At 34.5% G+C, this 25,726-nt stretch overlaps 2 protein-coding genes across 5 annotated transcripts in view; one reads left to right on the forward strand and one right to left on the reverse strand.

Annotated features, from left to right (window-relative positions):
- Trnt1 (tRNA nucleotidyl transferase 1) overlaps positions 1 to 11,006 on the forward strand; it is a 33,275-nt gene extending 22,269 nt beyond the window's left edge. Inside the window, exon 8 of one of the 2 annotated variants that reach the window (XM_003473448.5) lies at positions 64 to 11,006. In XM_003473448.5, coding sequence (XP_003473496.2) covers positions 64 to 312 — 249 coding nt within the window. In that variant the 3' untranslated portion in view covers positions 313 to 11,006. The remainder of the gene's footprint in view (positions 1 to 63) is intronic. The other variant, XM_063260281.1, reaches the window with a different exon arrangement.
- Crbn (cereblon) lies at positions 1,918 to 25,003 on the reverse strand. 3 transcript variants are annotated; one of them, XM_013156382.3, is made up of 12 exons: positions 24,874 to 24,986; positions 23,523 to 23,698; positions 20,856 to 20,962; positions 19,443 to 19,645; positions 18,497 to 18,646; positions 14,256 to 14,415; positions 7,146 to 7,208; positions 5,895 to 5,979; positions 5,302 to 5,417; positions 4,601 to 4,665; positions 3,768 to 3,899; positions 1,918 to 2,631 (listed from the first exon to the last, which is right to left on the reverse strand). In XM_013156382.3, exons 3-12 carry the CDS (start codon positions 20,937 to 20,939, stop codon positions 2,451 to 2,453), a joined length of 1,239 nt encoding a protein of 412 aa, XP_013011836.1. In that variant the 5' UTR covers positions 20,940 to 20,962; positions 23,523 to 23,698; positions 24,874 to 24,986; the 3' UTR covers positions 1,918 to 2,450. The 3 variants fall into 3 exon arrangements, with proteins under 3 accessions (XP_013011836.1, XP_003473497.1, XP_063116350.1); XM_003473449.5 differs by lacking the exon at positions 23,523 to 23,698 and having other exon boundaries at positions 24,874 to 25,003; XM_063260280.1 differs by lacking the exon at positions 23,523 to 23,698 and having other exon boundaries at positions 20,856 to 20,959; positions 24,874 to 24,979.
- Positions 25,004 to 25,726: the final 723 nt, after the last annotated feature.

Below are 25,726 nucleotides of genomic sequence, written 5' to 3' on the forward strand. Positions count from 1 at the left end.
TTATCATTTATATTTCAGGATAAAACTGTTGAGTATTGTAACCTTTATCTGTCTGGTTCTTAGTCTAGGGAACCTGACGTGACTGGCCGTGTGTGTGAACTACTGAAGTACCAAGGTGAGCACTGTCTTCTAAAAGCGATGGAGCAGTGGTCCATTCCCCCATTTCCTGTGAGCGGCCATGACATCAGGAAAGTGGGCATTTCTTCAGGAAAGGAAATTGGGGCTTTATTACAGCAGTTGCGTGAACAGTGGAAAAAAAGTGGTTACCAAATGGAAAAAGAGGAGCTTCTAAGTTACATAAAGAAGCCCTGACAAGATCTGGCTATTTAAAAATGGAAACTTTTGATAAGACTGTCTATACCTTTTAATGATATATAAGAAACTAGCAGAATTGAACCCACTGTAATAGCCAGTTTTTAGAAGAACCAAGTTTTATTTTATGAAATTTTAAAATCTGATTTATTTATATCACTGAATCATATGCTTTTGGAATACCTGCTGCTGAAAAAAAAGTGTAGTTGGCTTCTGCTTGTCTGGACTTTCTAAATGAAAATTTTGTTTTTGCATAACGCAGTACTAAGATTGACTTTTAAAAAGTGGTAAATATCTTGAAGGAAAAAAGTTTAATGTTTGTACTGATTCCCTATGCTATTTTCGGTTCTTTTATGAATTCCAAAAGTAACTTGTGCCTGAAACAATAGTTGACAGATTTCCATTAAAATCTTATATAAAATATGAACAAGTGTATCCTAGGTGGCTGACATTTGTATTTTCCTGTCATAGATTCTGTACCTATATATGCAAAACCTGATAAAGTTTTAATACAACATTTCCTTGGTTTTGGAAAGTAAGTATGTGCATGTACTTCTGAGAATCAGGTATCATATACAATAATACCTATTTTCTTTGAAGTGAACATTAGATTGTTTACTAAGTCATGTTTCATAGCATCTTTATACTTTACGTGCAAATAACATTTTTGGACATTGATAAAACAAGTTTTGAAAACAGTATTTCTGCTAAAGCCCAACCTAAGCGAGAGTGTGACAGACCTGCAAGAAAGGCAGTCTTAGAAACAACTGCAGACAGGTCAGTAATTAAGTGCATTATAAAATCCTGAAATATTTAGACCTAATAATCACAGAATTCCTATTACTTTATATACCAAATATGCAGATTTAGCTGTTTTAGAGAGCTACCTTTGTCACATTAATAAACAATATAAAATGTTTTGAAATTGTACCCCGCATGTTATAAAGGTAAAAACAGTAAATTTTTCACTTGCATCTAGTTTTAGGTGTCAGTGTGCAGAATTGTACTGTGCTACTGAAGAGGACTCCTTAGAATCTATTTGGAGTAAGTCTGAGTGCAGAGTAGAAAAAAAAATTTAATGTCAGGCATACTGAATAAGGCAGGGCATATTCTATTTTTGAGTTGCTTTGCATTTATTCTTCTTACATAAAATGTAATGTGCAAAATTTAACAGTCCGGTTTTGTTGTCATAATATAGACTGATTAAACATTTTACCTAATTTGAAGCATGGAAAGCAGTGAAGGAATATCAAAACTAATTACATAAATGTAAACCCTTGAATGTATTGCCAAAGATGTAGGTGGGAAAGCAGTCCACCTAGAATTGTATCTCAAATATATTTTTTATACCTACATTACTTAAGCAAAGAAGATGTTTAGTTTTGGTCTTGAAGTTTACTTACAGACTTTTTTCAATGTACATTAAATAGCCCACAAAATACAGTACCGCTTTAGCCTGTAGGGAGAGAACATGTTTTGGTATTTCTGCCCCAGAGCAGTTTAGGTTCAAATTATAAAGTTTTGACAAACTTCTTTGTATGAGACATTGTAATTAGAGTTCTAGTTTAAACAAATATTTCAAGAACACAAAAGAAATAAAAACTGTTTATGTGCTCCAACTGCATAATTTACTTTTTAATATTTTGAAAATTTACAAATCACTGTCAGAGAAGCTAAAGATAACAACAACAAAACCCCACAGAGTCATTTTAAAATAATATACAGTCTTGCCTCTCACATACTTATGCTCAGCTCCTCCGCTTTTGGGACTTTCACTACTGACAGTATTGGGGGAAGTATATTCTCCCACAGAGAATCAGATGACTGCACTGAGCAGTCACATCACAGACACAGCACATTCTGTAGAGCCACAGCTCCAAGCTACCACAGTAGATATATCTTAAACCCAATGTGAAATCTAGAATTGGTTTTTAGCTTCTCTGAAAGGGTACTGTACTGGAACTTAAAATCTTCAAATACAGCTGGACTAAGAAACCATAATCGTCCATGTAAATGCTGCTGTTTACTTACATATGTATCAGAGGCAGTAATTTCTAAAGCAGATTTGATCTGAGAATACCAGCTAGGTATTCTCAGGTATGATAAAAGTTAGATAACTTTATCCCTACTATACCCATTTACAAGCAAAGTATTACTTTATCTGGACTTATTTCATCGTCAGTGTCTGGAATTGTGGGTAACAGAGCAGATCGAGTTAAACCCCAGAATTTCTGAGGTGACATGTCTTTCTTGGTGGCTGTAAATTTCCATCCAATATGACTTGCACAGATCCTACACTGGGCAACTGTCCAGGCGTACCTACAAAATGAAGGAAAGATACTAAGAAAACATTTTTTATACCCAAACCTATCATAATCTATTACAAAGAAAATTTCTTCAGTCAAATTTCAAAAGGATTTAATGAATAAACACTACGGGTCAAGATTTAATCCACAATTATTTAAAAGAAACCTGAAAAATATTTTCTCATTTGTGCATTTCATGTGATAGCAACTTTTAAGCGGCCATGAAGCTGATTTGACTTACTCTTAAAGTCATGTTTAAATTTTCCCTTCATTTTAAAGAGAAGTTACTACATTTTTCCTTATACAATTCATTAAATTTTCACTGGCTTTTCCTTTGTTGTTCTGTACTGCAATCACCTATATAAATATACACTTAATTTTGTCTTGAGTTTCATTAGATGAGGCGAGGGGATGTTCCACATAAGATTTTAGAACTACCATTATAAAATAAGATTCAGAAGTACAAATTCATGGCACTTTCGTTTTTAAGATATACTATGTAACTGCAACAATTAATTTCCCCTAGGTGTAATATCTCACATTTAGCACTCAGTATTAACAAATGAATTATAGTTTTAGTCTGGAAGAAGACTGCCAAATAAGAACCCCAGGACAAGAACTATTACCACTAGTTAGCATGCCTTTTTCAACCTAAAAGGTAAATCAAGCTCCTTAAGGTAATAGAGCAGAAGGGACTATTAACAGATTCCCAGTATCTGTCCCAGGGCTAAAACTATGTAAACGAAGAGAAAAGCAGGATTCAGTGGTGTCTGTATCTTGTTAGTCTGTTAGTGCTTGTAAAACCCACTCTCCTTTTATATTACCACAGGATATAACATACACATAGTTTTACTAAGTCATAAAATAACATTTTCACAATGAGGTGACAGAAAATTAAAATACCTTTGGGGTAACTGTAGTAATTCGAGGACAATGACAGTTATTGATTGACCTTTGATCACCAACTTACATATTACAGAAAAGATTTAAAAAGTATAATAGATGTTTCTATCCATTTATGGGCCACACAGCATTTCAACAAAATTATTCATATCATACCTATTTTTATTACAATTGTAGCTGGGTTTTTCTACTCAACTAAGGGAAAAAACAGAGAAACAAAACAAAGCAACACCACTGCTGTATTACCCAGGAAACCAGCTGTGCTCTGTAGAAGGCCGGCTTGTCAGATTCAAGTTGCAGGCTTTATACACAGTCAGCGTCTCATGCACATACCCATGAGGGTTCACATAAGCAGCCATTGGCCCGCATAAGGATAAACTAAAACAAAAATCAATAATAGTTCAATATGAAAAGGAAAAAAGGAAACATGCTAGTTTGTTTTTTTCCCTAAAGTTAAGCAATGAGGTACAAGCTAAACTTAATCTTTTGGGTAGTACCATGACCTTAGTAGTAAAACAAGAAGTCGGCAGACATCCCTGTTTTGTTCAGTTAAATACTTTCTAAGATGACCCTAAGGGAAATAATACTAGTATTAAAACTCTCCTAAACATTATGTGTAATTAACAGTTACCTGATCAATTCACTGCTTTGTAGACATGAGTTTTTTTAACGTTGATTATGATTCTGATGAATTTATCATAGAATAATTCCCATTGTTAGTACATGTTCAGAAACATGCCTTACTTTATGTGGCAAAAATGAGGACTGACTGAAATATAATGTCATGGGCATTTGGAATAGGCCTTTAAGCACTAAGGAAATATTCTAGTACTTAAGATTTTCAACAAGAATTGGGAAAAAGGATTATGTTTTACTTTACCATGCTTATTAATTATAAATGCTGTCTTACATATCCATTGTTTGCGTCTCCTAATTGGAAGACAGCCTTCCCTAAAACTTAATTCTCCTTAATTTATTCAGTGTAGGGAAATAAATAGAAAGCTAAAACACAGATTTGATTATAATACTAAGGTAAGAGGCAATATATTCAGAAGAATACTAGAAATACAAGGTCTTACCTGAATATTTCACTTTTGGTTGTTATTTCTGTTTCTTGACATTGTTTACAGCAAAGGGAAGTACACTAAAATTTTGAGAAAATTATTAGTGATAAAAATTGGCATTCATTATTAAGTAATTACATAGTTCATCAAGAAACTTGTAACGCATACCTCTCTCCAGCCACTGAAAAACTTAGGTTTACTGAGGAACAAGAAAAACTCTGAATTTGAGACCTGCTAAATATTCACTTATAAAACTAAATGACTTTCTAGAATTTTTAAAAGTGATATTACCAGAAATGTTCCATAGCTTTCACAAGCTTTCAAAAATACATTCATTTTTTAGAAATACAGGAAGATTTTACATTTAAATAGGCACGATCTCAACTGAAATTTTAAAATTTACAGGCTGAATATCTTTTCTAGGGGAGTAGAAGTGTTTCAGATTAGGAATTTTTTTTCAGATTTTGTAGTATCTGCATAAATTTGTTCAATATTTCTATCACCAAAATGGTACAAAATTTTTTAGCAATGTTCAACATGTACTGTAAAATATTTTCAATGCAAACTATGACAAGTAAACAACTTTCTCTGTGTGACTACATAGAGATAGCTTTGTGGACCCTAGAGATAGCTTTATTGGTCCCAACCGAGCATTCAGTTTTCTTAAGAATCATGGGTACATGTAATACATGGGCATCACAAACACATTTACTCACTTTATTCATAATGTCTAATTCACAGCGAAGTCGTTGAATAGCACTGCCAATTTTAAGTAGTTGAATTCTTAAAACATCATCAATAGGAAGGCAAGCAGCTACTCTGTAAGAAAAATCTTAAAGACATGGTGAAATTTTCAGGTTTTTAAATTTATAAATCAGATAAACATCAGATAACTTTTAATCAGATGTTCTTTTGAAACAGAGCAGTTCTAAATAAAGCAGCTGCTTTCTTCCTTTTAAAAATGGATATCAAGTCCACATTCAAGTCACTTAACTGGTTATAGAGATTATACATGAAGTCCTATATATGAAGTCACTTGTAAAGTTAAAAAACCAGGAAAAGATCATCTACCTGCAGGGAATATTTTTGGAAAGCCACTTAACTGCAATTTGAACTTAGGGAAAAACTGAATACAAGTATTCACAGAATATATTTTTCAGTAGCCTAAAGCAAAGGGTATGTGAATATTTACATCATTATAATATTAACCAGTTTAACCTAAAAATCTTCATAATTATCAGCTAGAGGAGTTCTTAAATTTCTTTCAGCAACATATCAAGGCCAAAGGAAAGAAACTAATTTTTCATACCTATTGGATTTGAAGGAAGAGAATCATCTTTTAGATTTTCATCCCATTCACGTAGCTGTTTCTTAATTCTATCCATTAAAGTTTCCTTAAAATAGTCATAATAAAATTCATACTTATTAACATTTATTGTTAGCTTTTCCAGTTTTCTGCAGTAAAATTCTAATATGCTGGTAATATTTAGAGTCATTGCTATGTGATGAAATCCCAGACCTATGAGTCCAAGCTTCAGTGTCTTTGCTTTGTTTTGCAAAAATAACCAAGCCCAGCTCCCATGCTTTCCTCATCCTCAACCTGTCTATCCCATGGAACACACTTCATCTGGGAATGCTCTGTTCTAGGTTCTTGCTTGGAACTGGCCTCTTTTCCCTTGGCTGAAGCCTCTTCACTTTTTAGGAAGCCAGCCTCGCCTGCCTGTCTGCTTGCCTGCCTGCTGTCCTCCCTTCCGCCCAGTATCCTGACATATACTTTATGTGGCTCTTATTTACCATCTGTATTATCTTTTAACTGGCATTCAAAAAAGTACTCTGGTATAGTGTGTCTGTCTGTACAATGGCTCATAAACTACTAGTTTCCTTTAGAGGTGTATACATTGTAATTACACAAAACCTACTTCTTTAGTTTTCCCAAGACTTCAGATTTGTGCGTGAACCGATTTACTAAGGAAATGAATATTTGTTGAATGCTGACCATATACCATGTGTAACTGCTGCTACTATCTTCATTTTCTATAAACTTAAAGAGAATTTGTAGTGATAGTTTGCAGCCCAAAGTGATAGAAAATGGGCTTTGAACCTACTTTTATTTCCAAAACCACGTTTTTTTTTTGGAATTGAAGGTTGAACCCAGAGCCTCATGTATATTACCAGCCCTAAACACCAAGATTCTTTGAACCATTCCAGACTCTTAGTGTGTTTCGTGTTAAAATTTTGAGGAGCAAAAGCTTTCGTGGATGTATTAGTAGACTGATTAGTGATCTGGAGATAAAAGGCAGTATTATTTAGAGAAAACTCAAACACTATAAGAATTTTCTGTAATTGCCACTCAACTCAAAGGGATTTCAGATGCTTAATAAACATTAAAAAGTCACATCTTGCCCTTAACTTTCAAAGCACTAGAAACTAAAAAAAAAAAAATCTATAAATAAGAAACAAAGAATATCTAGCAACACCTCTGACTCCTGCCTGCTATTATATTACGTATAATAAATGGCATTAGTTCTCACAGAAGAGTAGCTTAAGGTAAGTTACTTACGGCATCATATAACGAATATAGCCAGCGAGGCCATGAAGTCAGATTTGCACAGTGAAACTTTCTCTGAAAGCAGAAAAATAAAAGTCACTTAAAAAATTAGAAAAAGAGATTATATTGGTATATGTGCTGCCAAAGTGAGCACAAAAGATTGTATCAGTAAGAGTGACATCTGGGAAGGAGATTTTGTAGATTAAATTCTGTAACAAATGGTTATCAGTCACATTTGATGGTCATGCTTTTCTATCCTCATTCCTACTGAAAAAGTTCAAATATAGTCACACATTTAATGAGAAAGATACATTGTGAGAAATGCATTATACAGTATTATTGCATAAGCATCAGAGAAAGTGTTTACACAGACTCAGATGGTGTAACTACATACCCAGGCTACATGGTATACCTTACTACTTTTAAGACTGCGAAGTACAATATTGAGTACTCCGGGCAACTGTAGCACAATGGTTAAATACTTGTATATCTGAACATAGAAAAGGTACAGTGAAAATATCATCTAAAAGAATAAAAAAATGGTATACTCAGATAGGGCACTCACCCAGCTCTACAGAGCACGCTGGACACGAAGTAAGTCATGGAGAGAGAGGAGAATGCATTGGAAGCCTAGGACCTTGTTCTACAGTCCTTATATAAACTTAGACTATGCTAACTTTATGTAAATTTTTCTACAGTAATAAGCTTACTATAATTTTTCTACTCCATAAACTTAATGTTTAAAAACTGTAATTCTTACAGTAAATAACACTTAGGTTAAAACTTACTGTACAGTTGTAAGAAACATTTATGTTAAGCTTTGTTTTATCTACAAACTTCTTAAATGCCTCTGTTAAAAACTAAACCATAGCCAATTCCCAATACTGCAAAAAACAAAAAAACTAGGATACGTATTAGCTTAGATTTGTTTGCACCAGCATACCTAAACATGTTATTGCCTGATGCTCTGATGTTATGCATACACTGACATTACAAAAGTTACTAGGTCAACAGGTGACAGGAATTGAATTTTTTTACCCCATTACAATCTCACAAGACATCACTGTATATGTGGCTGGACTCCACCATCATGGAGCATGTGAATGAAAACTTTAAAGCGAAAGGTGACTTAGTAAAACAATGTCAACCTCTAGAAAAAAAAACCAAAACAAAACCATAGACCTTCTATTATAAGCGTATCAGTTGCCTTTATCCTAGTAATTGTCTTTCATTGAAAAATATGGTGAATGCTTAAAAAGTTTAAAAAATTTATAGTCAAAGGACACTGGCTTGATCTCAGTATCCTAAATTAGAATATTTACCTTTCTGGTCATTTTGATTTTAAGTGAGAACTGAAAGTCGCACAGTGCCAGACCTGGTGGTAGATAAGGACACAGTGTAATGCTTTTATGAGTCTGGCATTCTGTTGTATGGTACTTAGCAGCATTTTTACCATTCCTTGTAAAGATACTCTCAAAAGAGGACTTTGAGAACTGTTTTACAAAGTGGCAAGAATGATGGATTAAGTGTGTTTATAGCAAGGGGAAGAGGAAAAATGCAATGTGTCTTTACTAAAATAAATTTTTTATTTAAACACTATATTTGAATTGCAGCTTATTCACAGTGAAAAATCTAAGAATACATTTCAAGATGTCTTTATAGTGATGGAGGGTTGGGGATTTGGCTCAACAGATCAAGTGCTTGCCTGGTACACTCAATCCCTGGTACCTTAAAAAAAAAAAAAAAAAAAAAAAAAGGTAAACGTGATGAAATCTCCAAAATGATAAAATGATCATATACTTGAGACTTCACAGTTAAGTTCTCCATTTCCTAAAGGCCAGGAAAAAGAGAAAATCCATTGTATACCTCCTCCTACTGTTAATTTGGGATCCAAATAAAAGGCTGCCTAAATCCATATAAAAATGTAAACATTATAGAACGACAGTGTTTGATGGGAAGATTCAATAGTGATGTCAATCCTCAATGTATATATTTAACATAATGCCAATAAGATTGAGATTTATATGCATAATTTAAAGTTTAGAGGAATAAAAGGATAAAACATTTTTGAAAGCAAATTTCTGTAGGACACACAAAAAAGAGGATACTGTATTGGTGCTGTTAATTGAAACAAACAGGATATCAACATGGTGATAGTTAAACATCAGAATGCTACCAGGATATATACTATACATGGATCGACCTGCAAACCACATTAAACCTATAGAATATAAAAATGCTCATATTTTTCTCAAAAAGCAGATTCTACATGGTATAAATGTATTGTTCACTATAGGAAAAAACAACATGATACATGAAACTGGAAGGGAAACAAGCCAATTAAAAAAAAAACCCAAAACAGATCAGAACAAGAAAAGATAATACTTAACAAAATAAAGATCTTATCTTTCATCTGCAAGATTAAAAATGAAATAGGGACATCACATTCATGAAGGCTAAGAGAACCCGATGGTTATGAAATGTGCTGCACAACTGTAAACACTCTGTAATTTCCCTGTGATCTTTATCTAGTTATATGACAAAGCTGGAATCTAAGAAAATAACAATGCTGCTTTATTCACAATGATCACAAATAAGAAATTCCATTGTCAAACAAAATGTCTTAAGTTGAAGTGTTTAGTTTTGGAATGTCTTTCAAGGGGACACAAAAATTGCTTCAAGTATTGTGGGAGTTGCTCTTTTTTAAGTTTTGTATGATATGCATGATCAAAAGCCTTCATCAAACTAGTGATTTCCCTAGCATGCATCATATGTACATGTAATTACATATGTGTAAATATAGGTTATATATAGATTTACAGATCTATATAGGTATACGTATCTGGATATCTCTATCTGCCATTATCACCTAAGCCTCAGGAGTAGTAAAGAACTAACCATTCAGTTCTAGCTCTCATTATCAAATAGATATTTAGTAAATAAAAGAAGAAAATCCAATGGGTTCTGGTTTACTTAAAATTATTTTATCATTTAAATTGCAATTCTAATAGCATTTAATGGAACAATGAATGCCCTCTGTCACATAAAAGAAATCAGGGGTAATTAGTCACTGTATTTAGCTTTATACAATCAGCTTTTCAATTTCATTGCACTTCAAAGACCTATTTAATTGGAGTTTCACTTTTGGGGGTGGTGGTTTCACATTCTGTATTGTTGAAAGGCAAAGAAAAAGCTGTAGCTATGAGGCTTAAAGATTGAAAAAGGCAATACATTCATTACTTCTGGGTAACAGAATCATTTTACGGACCTTTAGGCCTGATCTCAGTAAATCTTGTTCCCAAAGTGAATACTATTTAAGTATCAGTCACTGGACAATTTTAAAAGCCTAGACTCTGGTTTTAAGTTTTCCTTCAGGTATAACCATTTTATGAAATAAAATTGTGGTGCTGATCTTGAAAAATGTCTGTAAATGTTTAGAACTTATCAACAGTATTACCCAGATAGTACTACCAAAAGCTAAATGGGACTTACATGTTTTAGGATATTGAAGAGATTCAAAGGCTGGACAGTTGTTTTGGAAAAGCTAACTAATCTTTTGTACTATACTTCTCTTCAGCTTGTGTAATTATATAAAGCACATTGGAAATATGAAACTTATATTAAATCAACTAAATTTATTTGTAAATAGAGCTTCTAGAATTTGTCAGGATAATCCAGATAAAGAATTTCAGAGGTCTTTGAGTAGTTTGTTCATTGGTGATGGCAGAACAAATGGTAATGACCCTCACTTAGTGTACTGCTCTTGATAACAGTAACATGTCACATCCCATTTTCTTCATGGTTGGAGTTTATTTATATGTAAGTTATTTTTGGTTTCTGTTAACTTGGTAATAAATGTCAAGTTAAATTACACTTTGATACTATACTTTTTTATACTACAAAAATGATTATTTTACTATGAAGAATACATTTGATGGGCATTTAATAAATTGGGCATATTTTTACTTACACAATTTATAAACTGCCAATAGGTCTAACAGCATGGTAAATACAAAGGTTGAGAAACCAGTTGAATACAAGTAAAAATTTAAAAAACACTTGGTCTGGGGCTGTATATATAACTCAGCAGCACCGTGCCTGGCTGGCAAGCACTGGGTCATGAGTTCAGTTCCCACTATCAAAAGCAAAGCAAAGCAAAACAAAATCTGAACAAACAAACGTGGTCTGTAATAAAGTTGCCAATTCAAATGAATGGAAAATCAACAGTCAGAAAATGCTAACAAAATGATGCAACAGCTGAAAAAAAGTGGTGATTATATTAATATAAAACATGGATTCAAGCTGTTTTGAAATCATTTCACGAAAGAAAAAAATCAAGGGGACATTCCTTTCATAGGATGTGATTTAGAATAAAGACGCACTTAAAAAACAACTACATAAAAATGTTATTTCTTCTAGGATGTTTACTTTTCATTGGAAGATGTTAGAAGTATGTGAAAACTTTCAGAGTTAACTGAATACATCTCATGAGGTCTATGCCCTGGATCCTTTAACTTTTCTGATTAAGTGTGTGGCAACTTAATCAGCTTAAGTCATTGTAGAACCACGTGAGCATCTTGCCTCAGCTCTGACCACCTAAACTACTACTCAGACAAGGAAACAAAAAACAAATGCTCTCCCTCTTTTTATGGTGGACTGTACATCAGATGCCAGTAAATTCTATGAAGGGGAGTGAAATGACTTGTAAATTTTGTTTAAGAAAAACACTTTCATAATCTAGCTCTACTGTCACCTAGTAGTCCAGCTATTAGTGCAGCATGCAGAGGTCCCACCAATGTTATCGGCCAGCCCCCTTTTCTATATTAGATTCCAGTTTTTCTTCCACATCGAAGTATCTCTTTAAAGCAGAAGAGTTTATAGATTTGGGTTTGAAACAGACTAAGAAATTTTCTTGACTTAGTAATCTAAATCCCAAATTTCACACTAAAACATCCCAGGAGTTTAAACAAGAGAACTCTTCCAACAATCTGAAAATATACTGTACAGAGGTTAAGACATTTCCATTTCCTAAATCATTTACCCACCTAATTCATTCTTTACTACCTTCTGTTTAGCCCTTGCTAACTTTTTAGATGGAAATACATGAGAAAATGTGCAAGAGTCCAGAATGGAGAAAAAAGACAACATGAAAGGTCACAGAACCTCATTCCAAACAATTAACATACATGCTTCCTTGGTCTCTGCAAGTGTGTCTTTCCTTGTTCTTGATGAGCCAGTCAACCCAGTTGCAAAATGCAAATTCTGAATTCAATGTGATTATGCTGTGGTACTTTCACCACAGAATGGGAAGATTTTAATCACAAAATTCACACACAAATTAAATTTAACAACAACCTTATTTGCTTAATTGAAGTTCAGGTTTAAAATGAAAAGATGCTGACAGCATAAAGCAAATCAGTTGTACAGTGCGCTTGTCAAGTATAAACTACATTTGCTTTTACCCTACACTGAAAAGTCTGCAAAGAGGAACTGAGATTTTAAATAGTTAAAAAGCTTTATAACCCATTCTGGTATGGAAGAACTACTATATAAATTTAAGTAACACCTCCTAAAATTATCTAGTAATTGAAATAAATGTTAAGACTGAGATGAAACATAGGGATCATCCTGATACAATGACCTTGCCACACCCACATTAGGTAACACCTGATGTGATCCCTAAAACCACACATTGAGAGCCCACCTATTGAAGGAGCTCTCCTTGATGTACTTATTTCAACAATCATGTTTAAAATCACTATGGGAGCAAAAGTTCTCACTGCTGTTAAATGAAATAGGGAACAGCTGGGTATAGTGATGCCCACCTGTAGTCCCAGTACCTGAAAGGCTCTGGCAGGAAGATTGCTACAAGTAGGAGGCCAACCTGGGCTACAAAGGGACTTCAAGACCAGCCTGAAAAACATAGTGAAACTCTTTTCAAAAAACAAACACAAAAGCCCCCAAAACACAAACAAGCAAAAAACAAAAAAAAAAAAAAAAAAGAAGAGAGGTTAAAAATAAGTAATTGTGACAGATTTGGGAAAGAAAGTGTTTTCATGGCTATATAACACTTCCCTGCAACATACTACCTCCATGGAAGCTGGGGAATCTCAAAGCAATCTATACCTTTTATTAGACTCTTCTCAGAAACATTCATTCAAACACATTACCATATAAGACTGATTAACTGAATCTACCAAAATGTCTACAGACATCAAAGACTATTCTACACAAAGTTCTTTCTGAAAACTGGAGAATTTAAAGTACATTAAAAGTGGCAGTGCAGCGAAGAATATTAGCCTTCTTTAGGAATAATATTGTTGCTACGTTACATCAAATTAGGGTCTTATGGTCTTTTATACAAAAATTTAAAATCATCACTACTTGACAAAGAGTAAGGCATGATTACCAAAAAATTATCACAATGTAAATTGTCTTGGTATATTTTTAGAAGATCTCAAAAAAACCAACTTAGTCTAAATGTAGAGATCAGTAAACTTTTAGGCAAAAGCATTAGTACTGAATATTTTACTTTTAAAGGTATATACCACATATGAATAAAAAGAGGCCACTGTATTATTTTCCCTAAAAAGGATGATTTTGCCAAAATGATGTAACTAAGAACTAATGCCCAAATAAACAATTCTTTCAAAGATCATCAAGTTTTCAGGCCAATTTTTTGTGTGTCAACAGCATGTTCTAAAACAGATAAAACTTTTCTATAAAATGTCTGGAAGAAAGAAAACATTTTACTGTTTTATTTTCACTCTATGCCACCTCATTCCAGCCCTCTCCCTTTAAAGTAGTAATATACATTTATGGCTCAATAACCAAACAACCTGATCAAAATTTTCAGGTTTCTAATTAAAATTCATAAGCATTACTGTAAGACTGATATGCATAATATTAAGAATGCTTTGAATTACTATTGCTGAAAACTATTTTTCATAAATAGCTGCCTCTGAAATTTTTAGAAGCTCCAACTATACTCAAATGCAGTTAGAGCACTGTCACAGAAGGTGTCTGGGAATGAATCATGAATCTTGTTTGTATTCTTTCTTAAAATAGGAAAAAGCAACCTGACTTAATTTTTTTGAAGATGCATAAAAAATTTGTTCTCACCTTCTGGTATTTCTGCCACCATTTACATGAATACTGGTCTTCCCATGAGACAGGTTTTGAAGGAAATATCTGGCACTTATTGAGGGATTCTAACTGAACTGCAGACATAGTTGAAGGCAATACACATTCAGGAAGAATCTGCACTTTAGCTTGCTGGATTCTAAAATAAAGAGAACCAAGCAGGATGTTCATTCTTAAGATAAACTAACTCAAACTCTAAGTTTCTAAGCATTGATAATTGTTAATATGGTGACTTTCTGAGTTTTCTGTTTTCAACATTCACCCAAATGCTAATATACAAGAAATTTTCAGAAAATAGGTAATCACACCAAAATTAATACCAATGATAACCTGTAGGACTTTCAATTTCATTGTGGAATTGAAACGAAAATCTGTGTTTCAGAAAAACAGTCATAAATTGTGTTTTTAAAAAAAATCATAATTTAACTTACTACTGCTTGACACCTGTAAGTTAATTTTGTAGACTACTGGCACACCCCAACCCTCCCATCTGCCCTACTCCCTGGTGCTCCCCAATCTATCTTGTCTGTCATCTCACCTGAAGAACAGGTAGAGAAAAGAACAGGTAGAAAAAAAATTACAAACCTATCTATATGGATAGTAAAAAAAAAAGACTAGAATATTACACGTAAGTCTGTATTTCTATATGCATTCCTTTTCTCATTCTCAAAATTTTGATTTGCAAGTGATCAAAGTATGCATTATATTTTTCTTAACTTAAAAACTGTTTAAGGCCAGACTGGGCTATGAAGTGAGTTCAAGGCCAGCCTGAACTGCATAGTGAAACCCTATCTCAAAAAGACACAAAAAGGAAAAAAAAACAAAGGTTAGCCTACTGTGTAAAAGTCATCATTTCCAACAATCTGCTGATAATATTATAATTGTAAATATCACAAAATAATGTAAGTGGAAAGGTTATATTTTTGCATCTTCCTATGAGGTGTTGTGTTTCCTTTTATGTAATTTCTGAAATGAAGATTACGCAAAATCCACATGCTAGAACAAAACACTTTCCAACTGACAAAAATAAAATATATTTAAAGTCTTTGCTTCATTTTTTGCTATTTTAAGACCCTAAAGCAGTCTTTCATAATAACTATTGAGCCACAAAAAGTTGTAAATAAAATTCTGATATTTTTACTCATTAATTGAAATAGCTGAGTAAACTAACATATCTAGTTCTAACATAATACCAGACAATCACTCTGCTCACTTTATTCCCTTGCTGGCATGCTCATTAAAATGTTCAGAAAATGTATGAGTCCAGGACTTTGGAAAAATGTTCTTGAAAAACTTACTGTGTTCAAACTATGGCTAAATGTTCATGTATTATGTTCTTGTACAAAAAACTTCAATTTTTACATCCCTAAAGCATTAACTACAATAGTTTCACAGTTGTATTCTTAAGGTAAAAGTTTATAGCATGTTTTGGAAGCTTTCAGAAATCTGATTCATAAGTTTATCAGTAACTGAAAAATTATGCTTTACCTAGTCAGTAGAAGACTTTTTTTTTATTATGATAAAAGCAATCATGTTATGGAACCAGTGGCTTAGAAATCATGGTATAAACTCATCTGCCACTGGAACTACCTGGCAGGAAGTTATGTCCTTTTCTCTGGTCAACCCAGGAGCCAAAGCTCCTGGGTACATACAGGTCTGGTTCTTCTGTGAGAAGCTGAGTTTTGTTTTTAACTCAGCTCTCAGAGAAGAACTTTAAGCTAGTTTTGTTTCTTCCCAACCTGTTTATGGCAGTTGTTTCATGAGTATTGCAACATAATTTATATAAATGTTAGGGGGAAAAAACAGAAATCTGAGTATAAAAATAAAATTACCTCAATAAACATTAAACTTCCTTTCAAATTAGAACACAGAACTAACAGTTTAGAAGGAATTGCACAAATATGGAATGATTTGACACTGAAATCACCTTGTGATGGCTTTAGAATCTCTAAAGAAAAACCAAGGGTACAAAAATGAAGATAATGCAAAATGAAAGCACAAAACATCTACAGCCATTTCCAATTAAAATGAAATGTTTACAGCATATACACATGTCTGTATATAGCTTTTTTGACTAACATTATCTAAATTATGACAGTTAAGAGTTCTGTCGTAATTCCAAGAGGATGTTAACCCCCTCTTCCTCTGTAACTAACAAATAGGAACTTCTGAAGCAAACTACAGTAATTCATTTTTGTTTTTTTTTAATTTTAAAAGAAAGTCATGCATTCAGAAAATGAGGCAGAAGACTTTTAGGAAGATTATTTAGGCATGAATATACTTTTATATAAGAAGTATCATTTAGAAAAAAGACAAATGGTCTCATATATGCATTGGACTAGATTATCTCTATAGTTTCCTTGATTTCATTGTTTTAAATAAGGGTAGTTCTAGGGGGGTAGTGGAGCCAAAGAAATCTCACTGCCCAGAGTCTTTTAAATTGAAACACACTTTTGGGGGCCTTCATATAATTTAAAAATTACTAGCAGTAATGTAACTTTTCTAAGACTTTTCTGGCTCTAATAGTTTGACATTAATCCTCACGAAAGTCCAGCTATCTTCCTTGGCCTGTTTAAAGAGTTAGTGATCTACTGCCATCTTGTGTTCAAAGTTTTTCCACAAGTATCATCAAAGAATTTGGTTTGAGAAATGTTTCATGAAGCTGATTTCATGTCACTGTTTCTTGAAAGAGTATTCAAAAATAATCAAAATTGTCCAGGTACATGGATATAAGTACTTTCAAAATGGCACTGTTAGCAAGATCTACAGTTATAAAACAACTGGAAAATTATCACAATGCAGAGATCTTTCTTTCATATATTCATGTAACATTTATGGTCCTAAATGTAGAACATAAATAAGTCTTAGGTCATTCATGGAGAGAGGCAGACATACAACCCTTTAAGGACTTGTGAGAGCTTGTACAGTGAATGTTTTGGGAACATGTTTATATACCAAATATGGGGCTAGGAAACAAGTAAATCTCCAAGAGTTCTAGCAACCCCATCCCATATTCCTCTATCCAATCTCTAGTCCACAAGGTTGCCTGACATCTAAAGTTTCATGGTTCAATAACTCTTACGAATGCCCACTATGTTAACAAGCGGACACAATCCTGCCCTCACAGAGATGACATTTCCTTTAAAATTCTAACATACATTATGGTAGCCACTGTTGATTTCCTGTTGTCTTGTTTTGAAATCCTGTGTTGCCTGCATTGTTTTTTTCTGATTTGCTTTGTTCTGTTTACTCTCTTTAAAATAAAATTCTAGTACAACCCCCCCAACCTTCTTGTATTCTGAATTGCATGTGTAATACAGAGGCCTGATGATATTTTCACTCAATTCATTAGCAGGAGTAGAACCCAAGAATCTCTATAAAACTTCATAAATGATTTGTATATGCCAGAAAAGAGAAACACTTCCATAAAAGGTAACATCTAACAGCCTATACAAATGCTTTGTTTGCTTCATTCATTTGCTGTATTTTTTTTAAAGAGGATAAAGTAAGATGAACTGGATTGTTTAAAAATGTGGTATTCCTTAATTTCAGGGAAAATTCTAACCATGTGAAATGAGTCAAAACAAGTAAGTAAAGCTAATATACTCAGAGATCTTCTACAATTTATAAGGTTAAGAGATAAGAAATATTTATAGATCACTTTTGTTAGTTGCATTTCTGGGTGACACAAAATCCACTCTGTAGAGAGGCAGTAAATACACAATTCAGATGAAGCAGTTCGAAGATGCTAATTAGCATGACTGTCAACACCGCATCTATCCTGGGGAACAGAGTAAGCTCAGAAGCCTCTGGTCTCCCCATGCTTTTCCCCTTGGAAGGGAAACCTTCATCCCAAAGAATCCATGCCGCAAATGACACTTATCTTTGGCTTTGCATTACTATTCTCAAACCTGGAGGGATACTAAAATCACCTGGAAATCACTAAAGATGCTACAGCCTCACCTTGGGCTACACCACTCTCTGGGGAAATGAAAGATAAAATCAGAACTCAAGCTTCTAGGGTTTTAAAACTTTTACAGGTAATTCTGAAACATAGTAAGATTAGAAATCACTAGATTATACCTCATAAGAGAAAGGAAACCACTAGTAAAAAAGTTAGAAAATATAAGGGGTCAGTAAAACAGAAAAAACGTAAGAAAAAAAACATTTCACTATGAGCTGTTCACAACGCTTTAAGTAAGACATGCGGTTTTTCTTACCCATCTGACTGTGTTCTTAGCTCAAGGACTTTGAACCTTTGTCTTCCAATTGCTTTCACTTTTACTATTTCAATTCCAAAGTCTTGTTCTTCTCTGTATGCATATATCTCAGCTGTTGTTCCAAACTGTGCTTCCCTTTCCTGTATATTACTTGCAAGGTAAATTTTAAAAGGAAGAAAATTTTGAGCATTTTTAAATACATAGATGACAAAAGCAGTACACACAGGAAAACAATGTACAGCAAGCCACTCTCACTGCAAAGCTACTATAATTTTATTTTAAATAACGTAGAGAATATACAAGGATGCTTCAAGATGCTCAGTTAGAGTACCTTAGGGAAAGAACTGATGATTACTCACTGAAATCATCTAAGACCAAGTCTTTTAAAATATTATCCAAACCAAACATTCTTTCACTTTGTTAAGCCATCAGTTCTGCTGTTAATCAGCAGCTCTGTGTTAGGTGGGAACTTCCTGTATTTGTTTCCTGCCTCTTTCACAGATTTCCTCCATGTGCTACTTGATACTTTTAAGTTCAACTTCAGTTTACACAGGTTTGTGTTGGTAAAATTTAAGAATTTTGAGAAAAAGAAAGAAGAAATCACTGTTTAGAAAATTAATCCTTTATACTGTAATATGAAAGCCCCAGTTTTGTTTAAATAAAGACAGTTCTTGAAACTACACATTTAGAAATATTTTAATAAATATTCATGAGTAAAAAGTCTTCAAAGATCAGAAGACTAAACTGATGCTAAAGTCTGGCTTACATGGAAATGAAAATATATTGCAATTTGTACTTGCAAACCATTTCCTCCCAAAATTCTTTACTTCACACTCTCAGCCTGTCTGTCCTGTAATGCAAAACTGTACTCCCAGTTGGCTTTACCAGTGACCTCTGCTGCAACTCCACAGAAGAGGAAATGCATTTAGCAAATGTAATATTTTACCTGTATGCAAGAACAGCAAAAGTTCTATCTTTCTGAATTAAGTTCCGCACCATACTGACTTCTTGAGGGCTAAAAAGCCGTAGAGGTAGAGTCTGCCCCGGAATCAGGATCATCATCACCTGGGGCAGAACTGGAATCACCTGACAGCTGTCATCATCATGCAGAGTCCGACCATGAAACTCTTCCATGTCAGCACCCAGGTACTGTTCAAAAATACACAGACACAGTGTCATGACTGATACACAGTAAAATTCAATAAACAAATCAAATCAGATCCAAAGAAACAGTAAAAATATTTACTTATATAAAAGAAACTTGATATATAAGCACCCTACATGAAAATCTAATTTTTCATCTAATTATTTTGTTAGAATTTTCCTCTTTTATGAATTTCTCATCTACACACAAATTCAAGAAACTTTTGTAGAACAAAATGTCTTAATTTACTTTTTTACTTAAGAAAAAAAAAGACACACAAAAGAAAAACAAAAATCAAGAGACAATCAACAAATCCTAAATTGTAACAATATGGCTTTCAAAACAAGATAACAGGAACTTAACAATGGTTGTCATATTGCATACCGTTATCTTCAAAAGGGTTGCTTAGATTACCAGATACAGAAATGCAAAATTGATCTAAACATGAGTATTAACTGTTTTTTTTTTCAAGAACTAATAGAATTAGTAGTATAGTCATCTATCTTACGTGTGTGTTTCTCTATTTCTTTCTCTCTCTCTCTCTCTCTCTCTCTATATATATATATATATATATATGTACAAATTTATGTCTTTTTCCTTTCTTCTTTCCTCTTTTCCCCTATCCCAGTTACTTTTCCTCTTTGAGCAGTTTCTTACCCTTACACAGTATTTATTGTAGATTTTGGATCTGATTTGCCCTTTCAGTTTCGTACACTAGGGAGACAATACCATATTTACACGAGTTTGATTTATTTCATTTATGAATATGGTCTCAAGTTGTATCTGTTTACCTATAAAAGCCTCGATGTAATCTTTCTTTATAGCTGAGTAGTACTCCATTGCAAAATATCTTTTTTTGACCAAGAAACATGTCTATGCCCAAATATCACAACAAGTATAAAATGTAACATGTTCAGTAACAGTCCAAAACTTAGTAGTACAGAGAATGTGTACATAATAGCTCAATTACAAACTATGGGCAATGATTTACATAAGAATTTTACTAAAATATCGTATTAAACTGTTTAAAAATTAAGATTTTATGTTTATAAAATAGATGCATTAATCTACTGAAAAAATAACATTAGATGTTTGTCCAATGTTCTTATCCACAGTTTCTAACATGAGATAAAATACAAAAATACTTAAATCAGTACACTTTTTTAAAAAGACTCTTTGACATGCCTATTACATTAGGTTTATTAAGTTACATACTGTATGTGAGGTTGGCAGACTCGTGTCAAAATTTATGATGTTTGGTTTTTTGGTTTCTTTGCTATCCTGGTCTTCAACTTCCATTTCGTCATCTTCTTCACTCTCTGCTGCAGGAGTAGAATATTATAAGAAAAAACAATGGGATGCATAAAGATGTCTAATCTATGTCCCCTTTAAATTGCAACATTCCTTTTTGAGAAAAAGTGTTTTTAGAAGCATCACATATATTTGGTAATCACAGTACTGAGAAGAAACAGCTAGAGGGCTGGATTCCATTTTTAAAGAATCAACTTCATAGAAAGTTTAAGATTTATAGAAATGTTGGAAAGATAGCATAGTATTCCTATACATCCTACTTCTATCTACTGCTGTAGTTTGTATTTATCACAACTAAGGAATCAACTTTGGTATATTACTATCAGCTAAATCTCTCATTTTATTTCTATTAGTTTTTAGCTAATCTCCTTTTTCTGTTAGAGGATCCCCTCCAGGACACATCACATCTAGTTGTCATGGCTCTTTATCCTCCTCTGGGCATGTGTGGTTTCTCAGATTTAGATTGGTTTTGAAGGCCTTCACCATTTTGAAGAGTACTAGTCAGATATTTATAGCCTCTGTTAGCAACTGATGGAGGTAATTCTCCTGGTTAGACTGAGGTTTGGTGTTTTGAGAAAGAAGAGAACAGAAGTGAAATGCCATTCTCATCATATATCAAGGGCACATCCTATCAACCTGACTTAACCACTGCTGATGTTAACCTTAACCACTTAGCAGCAGTAACACTTGTCACATTTCTCTACTGTAAACTTACTTTTCTCCTCCTCTCACATTGTACTTTTTGAAAGCAAATCACTAGGTGACATCTGAATTTAAGGGCGGTGCAGGGGTGACAACTCATAAACTGTTTGAAATTGTGTATGGGAAATTTTTCTCTCTTGTCAGAAATTAATTTTGACACCCCAGAGGATGCATTCCACCTGACCAAATCTAAATTTCCTTTTCTGAAAAATGACAGGCTTGAATAAGACAATTTCTGAAGTTCTTTCAAACTCTTTATATAGTTCCAACATGAGAAAAAAAGAAAATAAATAAGCAATAAAAAGATCTGTTAATTAAAATTGAAAACAGCTATTATTACAACCGAACACAAAGAATTTCATACCGTTTTTCCAGGACACCACTTATCTGGCTGTCACTATACTTAATAATGAAATGTTTGCAATCATTTTCATACAAATTTTGCGTTGTGATTTAAAAATAAAGTTGACATGAAGCATAAACAAAGTTAAAGGAAATCTTTACAACGTTTCCTCCACACTTAGTTTTTAAGATTAAGAAAACTAAGATCTACTTTAAAACCGAGTATCTAATGACAGGGATGAAACTCAGAAAAAGCTACACTACTAGATATGCTGTTCTAGGAAGTGGTTATCTGTCATTTTCATGCCAGCTATGAGACTAGTGATTTCCTATCTTAGACTAGTGATTCTGAGCCAGGGTGATTCGACCTCTTAGAGGATATTTAGAAATGTCTGAAGATATTTTGGTCATCATAAGAAGGATAATGCTACTGGCAATCTACAGTAGATGTCAAGGGGTGCTACTAAACATCTTTGTAAGAAAAAATTCTACAGCGTATGTTGCAAAAAAATGTCAAGGATAGAAACACTGGTCTATATTAACCATAAAAACTCACTAAATCTCCTTTTTCTGACCTCTTTGTTCATGTATCCTTAAATTCCCCAAATAAAGTTCCAAATACATAAAGTGGCATTACAAAGCAGTCATGTTTTTCCTTAGTGCAAATTATTACTTAAACCATCCTGTTAGGTTCCTGACAGAAAATACAAATGTTTTATTATATAGCAGGTGCCTAAGACTTCCTATTCTTTTGAATTCCTAGACATAAGGATTTATCAAAGAGAACATAATCAGTCTCAATTTATATGCAAATAACCATTGGCCTAACACTTCATACATATCTTTCCCTAAGAACACAGAAGTTTCACCAAGAAGAAACAGAAAAATCTAAATCGTGAACAAAATCTGAATTTTTTGAATTTGCAACTCTGAAAGCATAGCTTTCACTTGGCATGGGTAAAGGACTAATTTATTCCTCTAATACAGAAAGTTTAAAAGATCAACTATTAGAGCTCAAAGGCTAGAATTAGTATTTTAAAAATTTTAATCCCTGCCTTTTACTCTCTAATTTTTCTCATATATGGTAGCCTTTCTCATAAATATGACTAAATGCCACTTTCCTCACTCAGGTATGTTTACCTATCAATTTTCATTTCACCTGGATAGGTTCTTAGCTTCTCAAATATTAATTTCCTTAGCACTTGAAAGGATTATTCTTCAATTTGTATCAGACAGGTTTATCAGTAATCCAATGATTCTCAATAAAACTAATATATACTTTCTGCAACCCCTATGGGCCCTGTCAATTCTGATTTTTTTTTTTTTTTTTTTTTGGAAAGCAAAACATGCTGACTTTTCAAAGCTACCAGGTTGAAGTCTGATGACTCATCTCATGCAGGAGCACTATGTGAATGCCAACAGAACTTCACCATTCTCCCTAAAATACTGAATTTGGCACATACAGAGCGAGGCTGATGCCTCTGAAAAAAACAGCTCAGCTCTTCTATTGAAGACTGGCACACTTACCTTTATATCATTTCAGCTAGGATGGCTTCAGCAACAACCAGCGACTCTGATCATGGTTTATTTTTACAGAAAAGGTGTCTCATACACAATGTGCACTCCCTCTGTCTCTTCCTCCTTCAACCCATGCTATTCCCGGTGGACAAATTAATACTCCAAAATTAATACTCCTAAAGTTCCTTTAGGCAACAACATAAAATTTGAAAATGCTTCTTAGTAACCTATAGAAAAAGTTCCTATAAAGTTGCCCAGCAACTTATACCCAACCGATTTCCTAAGCTGTGTCTTCCACAACCCTATCCTAGGTTTTTGGATGTCTCCAGATATACCTCATAAGGCTTTTCCCAATCCCACAGATCCCTAAACAATATCTTTCTTCAAAGGACCACAACAATATTCATTTATGTGGCACCAAATTAACTATCTCTTGCTAGCTAGCTATCCTTCTCAATAGCCTCAATGAGACTGTCAATCTCCTGAGTATCAGACTGTGTATCATAACGTTTTCCATTCCAGTAACAACATCTAACACTGTCTGAGAATATAATGAAGGGATTCGGGTAATAGTTTGGCAGATACACCTCTTGGAAAACATGCCTTCTCTATAGCATTCTAAAACAGCTTGCATAATTATTCCACGCCTAGATAAGGCTGAGGTCTAAATTTTTCCAAAGCATAGAGGAACTAGAATACTTACTACTCTCCTAAGTAGTACTTTAAAACGAAGCGTATTCCTACATGCCTGAAAAAGAGGCATAAAATATCGTAGTCTCAGAGAAGTGGTTAAGAGATACCAGCTGTGCTGACAGACCAACCTGGCTTGGAGCCCTGACTCTGCAACTGTGTGACCCTGGCCAGTCACTGAATTCACTTAGCCATGCATTTCTCGCCCTCAAACAGTAATCCAAATAGTGCTCTGGAGAGGTGTAAATGCAGAAATTCCGTCAGTAACAGTACCTAAAGAACGGCGCTTAGCAGGGTTTAGTACTTAACAAATAGTAGCTGTCACTCTTAGTAACAAAGACAGACGTTCAGGAAAAGTAACGTTTGCATTCCCAGTCGCCCAGTGTCCAGAGCCCTTAATAGGAATTAAGCTCAGGATACAGGGTAGGATGAAGAGGACGTGGGCCCTGCTCTCGGAGGCGGTCGCAGCCTTGCAGCAACACCCTCTTCCCCGCCGAGCACGGGAGAAGAGCGCTGGGACTGGGTCACCGGTGGAGGCCGACGGAATGCCGCCCTTGCCAGGGCCCGCCTCCTGCCCACCTCCCGCCTGCCTCCCGGCCCCACCCTGCAGCGGGCGGCCCTGAGCCTCGCCCCCCACCCGCTACCGGAGACTTGCCCCCTGGGAGGTTACCGGGCAGGAGCGGCAGGTGGTTGCCCATGTTGTGCGCAGCCTCCTGAGGGTCTTCCTCATCAGCCATGTCTGTTTACCCGCAAGGGAAGCCGGGACAGGGCGGTGCCGGGAACGCCGGGGAAGGGTACGCACGGCGCCACGCACCGGGGCCACAGCGCCCTCTGGCGGCTCCAGCGAGGCAGACAGCGGTCAAGGTCTGGAAACTGCGTGAGGCTTTTCCGGGAGCTGAAAGCTGTCCTCGGTGATCCGCCAGGGAGTGCTCGCCGTGCATGAAGAGTTACCACCTTCCTCCAGCCCCGGACGAAACTTTTAAAATCAAGAGATTTATACAGGTCGGGAAACTGAGATTCGGTATGTAGTTTTAACCTCGTTCTTAGGCGAAAAGCGTTGGGGGCAAAAAGAGACAGCATTAGACAGCATTAGCGTCAATACTTTATAAGGGTACGAATGAAACCTGGGGAAACGCAAGTTATCTCACTAGTTTTATTCAAAATTAGCATGCAGTAATCCGAAGCAAATACTTGAAGTGTTAATTACATAAAATAGAAAAAAGCCTGACTAGTAAATATAATTGTCAGAATGTAAATTAGCCTGTTCGTTATAGATTAGACTAAACAAAAATAAACCGTTATATAGCAAACAACAAAAATAAAACAAAACCCTGAAGAATTAAAATATGCAAAAGAAAAAAGAATTCTGTTTTGTGTTGGGATTGAGACTTGCAAGTTTTTGATGAGTTGACAAGAGTTGATTCAGCCTCAGTAAGGAAGAAAACAGAAAACTCCTTAAGTGAAATACACCAGCTAAAGGTGGAAGATAAGGAAAGAAGCAGGATTGTTTAGAGAAAATAGAC

The sequence above is a fragment of the Cavia porcellus genome, unplaced genomic scaffold (genome assembly GCF_034190915.1).
Source record: "Cavia porcellus strain 051 isolate PalLab524CR breed Dunkin Hartley unplaced genomic scaffold, mCavPor4.1 scaffold_13, whole genome shotgun sequence".
Taxonomy (NCBI): Eukaryota; Metazoa; Chordata; class Mammalia; order Rodentia; family Caviidae; genus Cavia; species Cavia porcellus.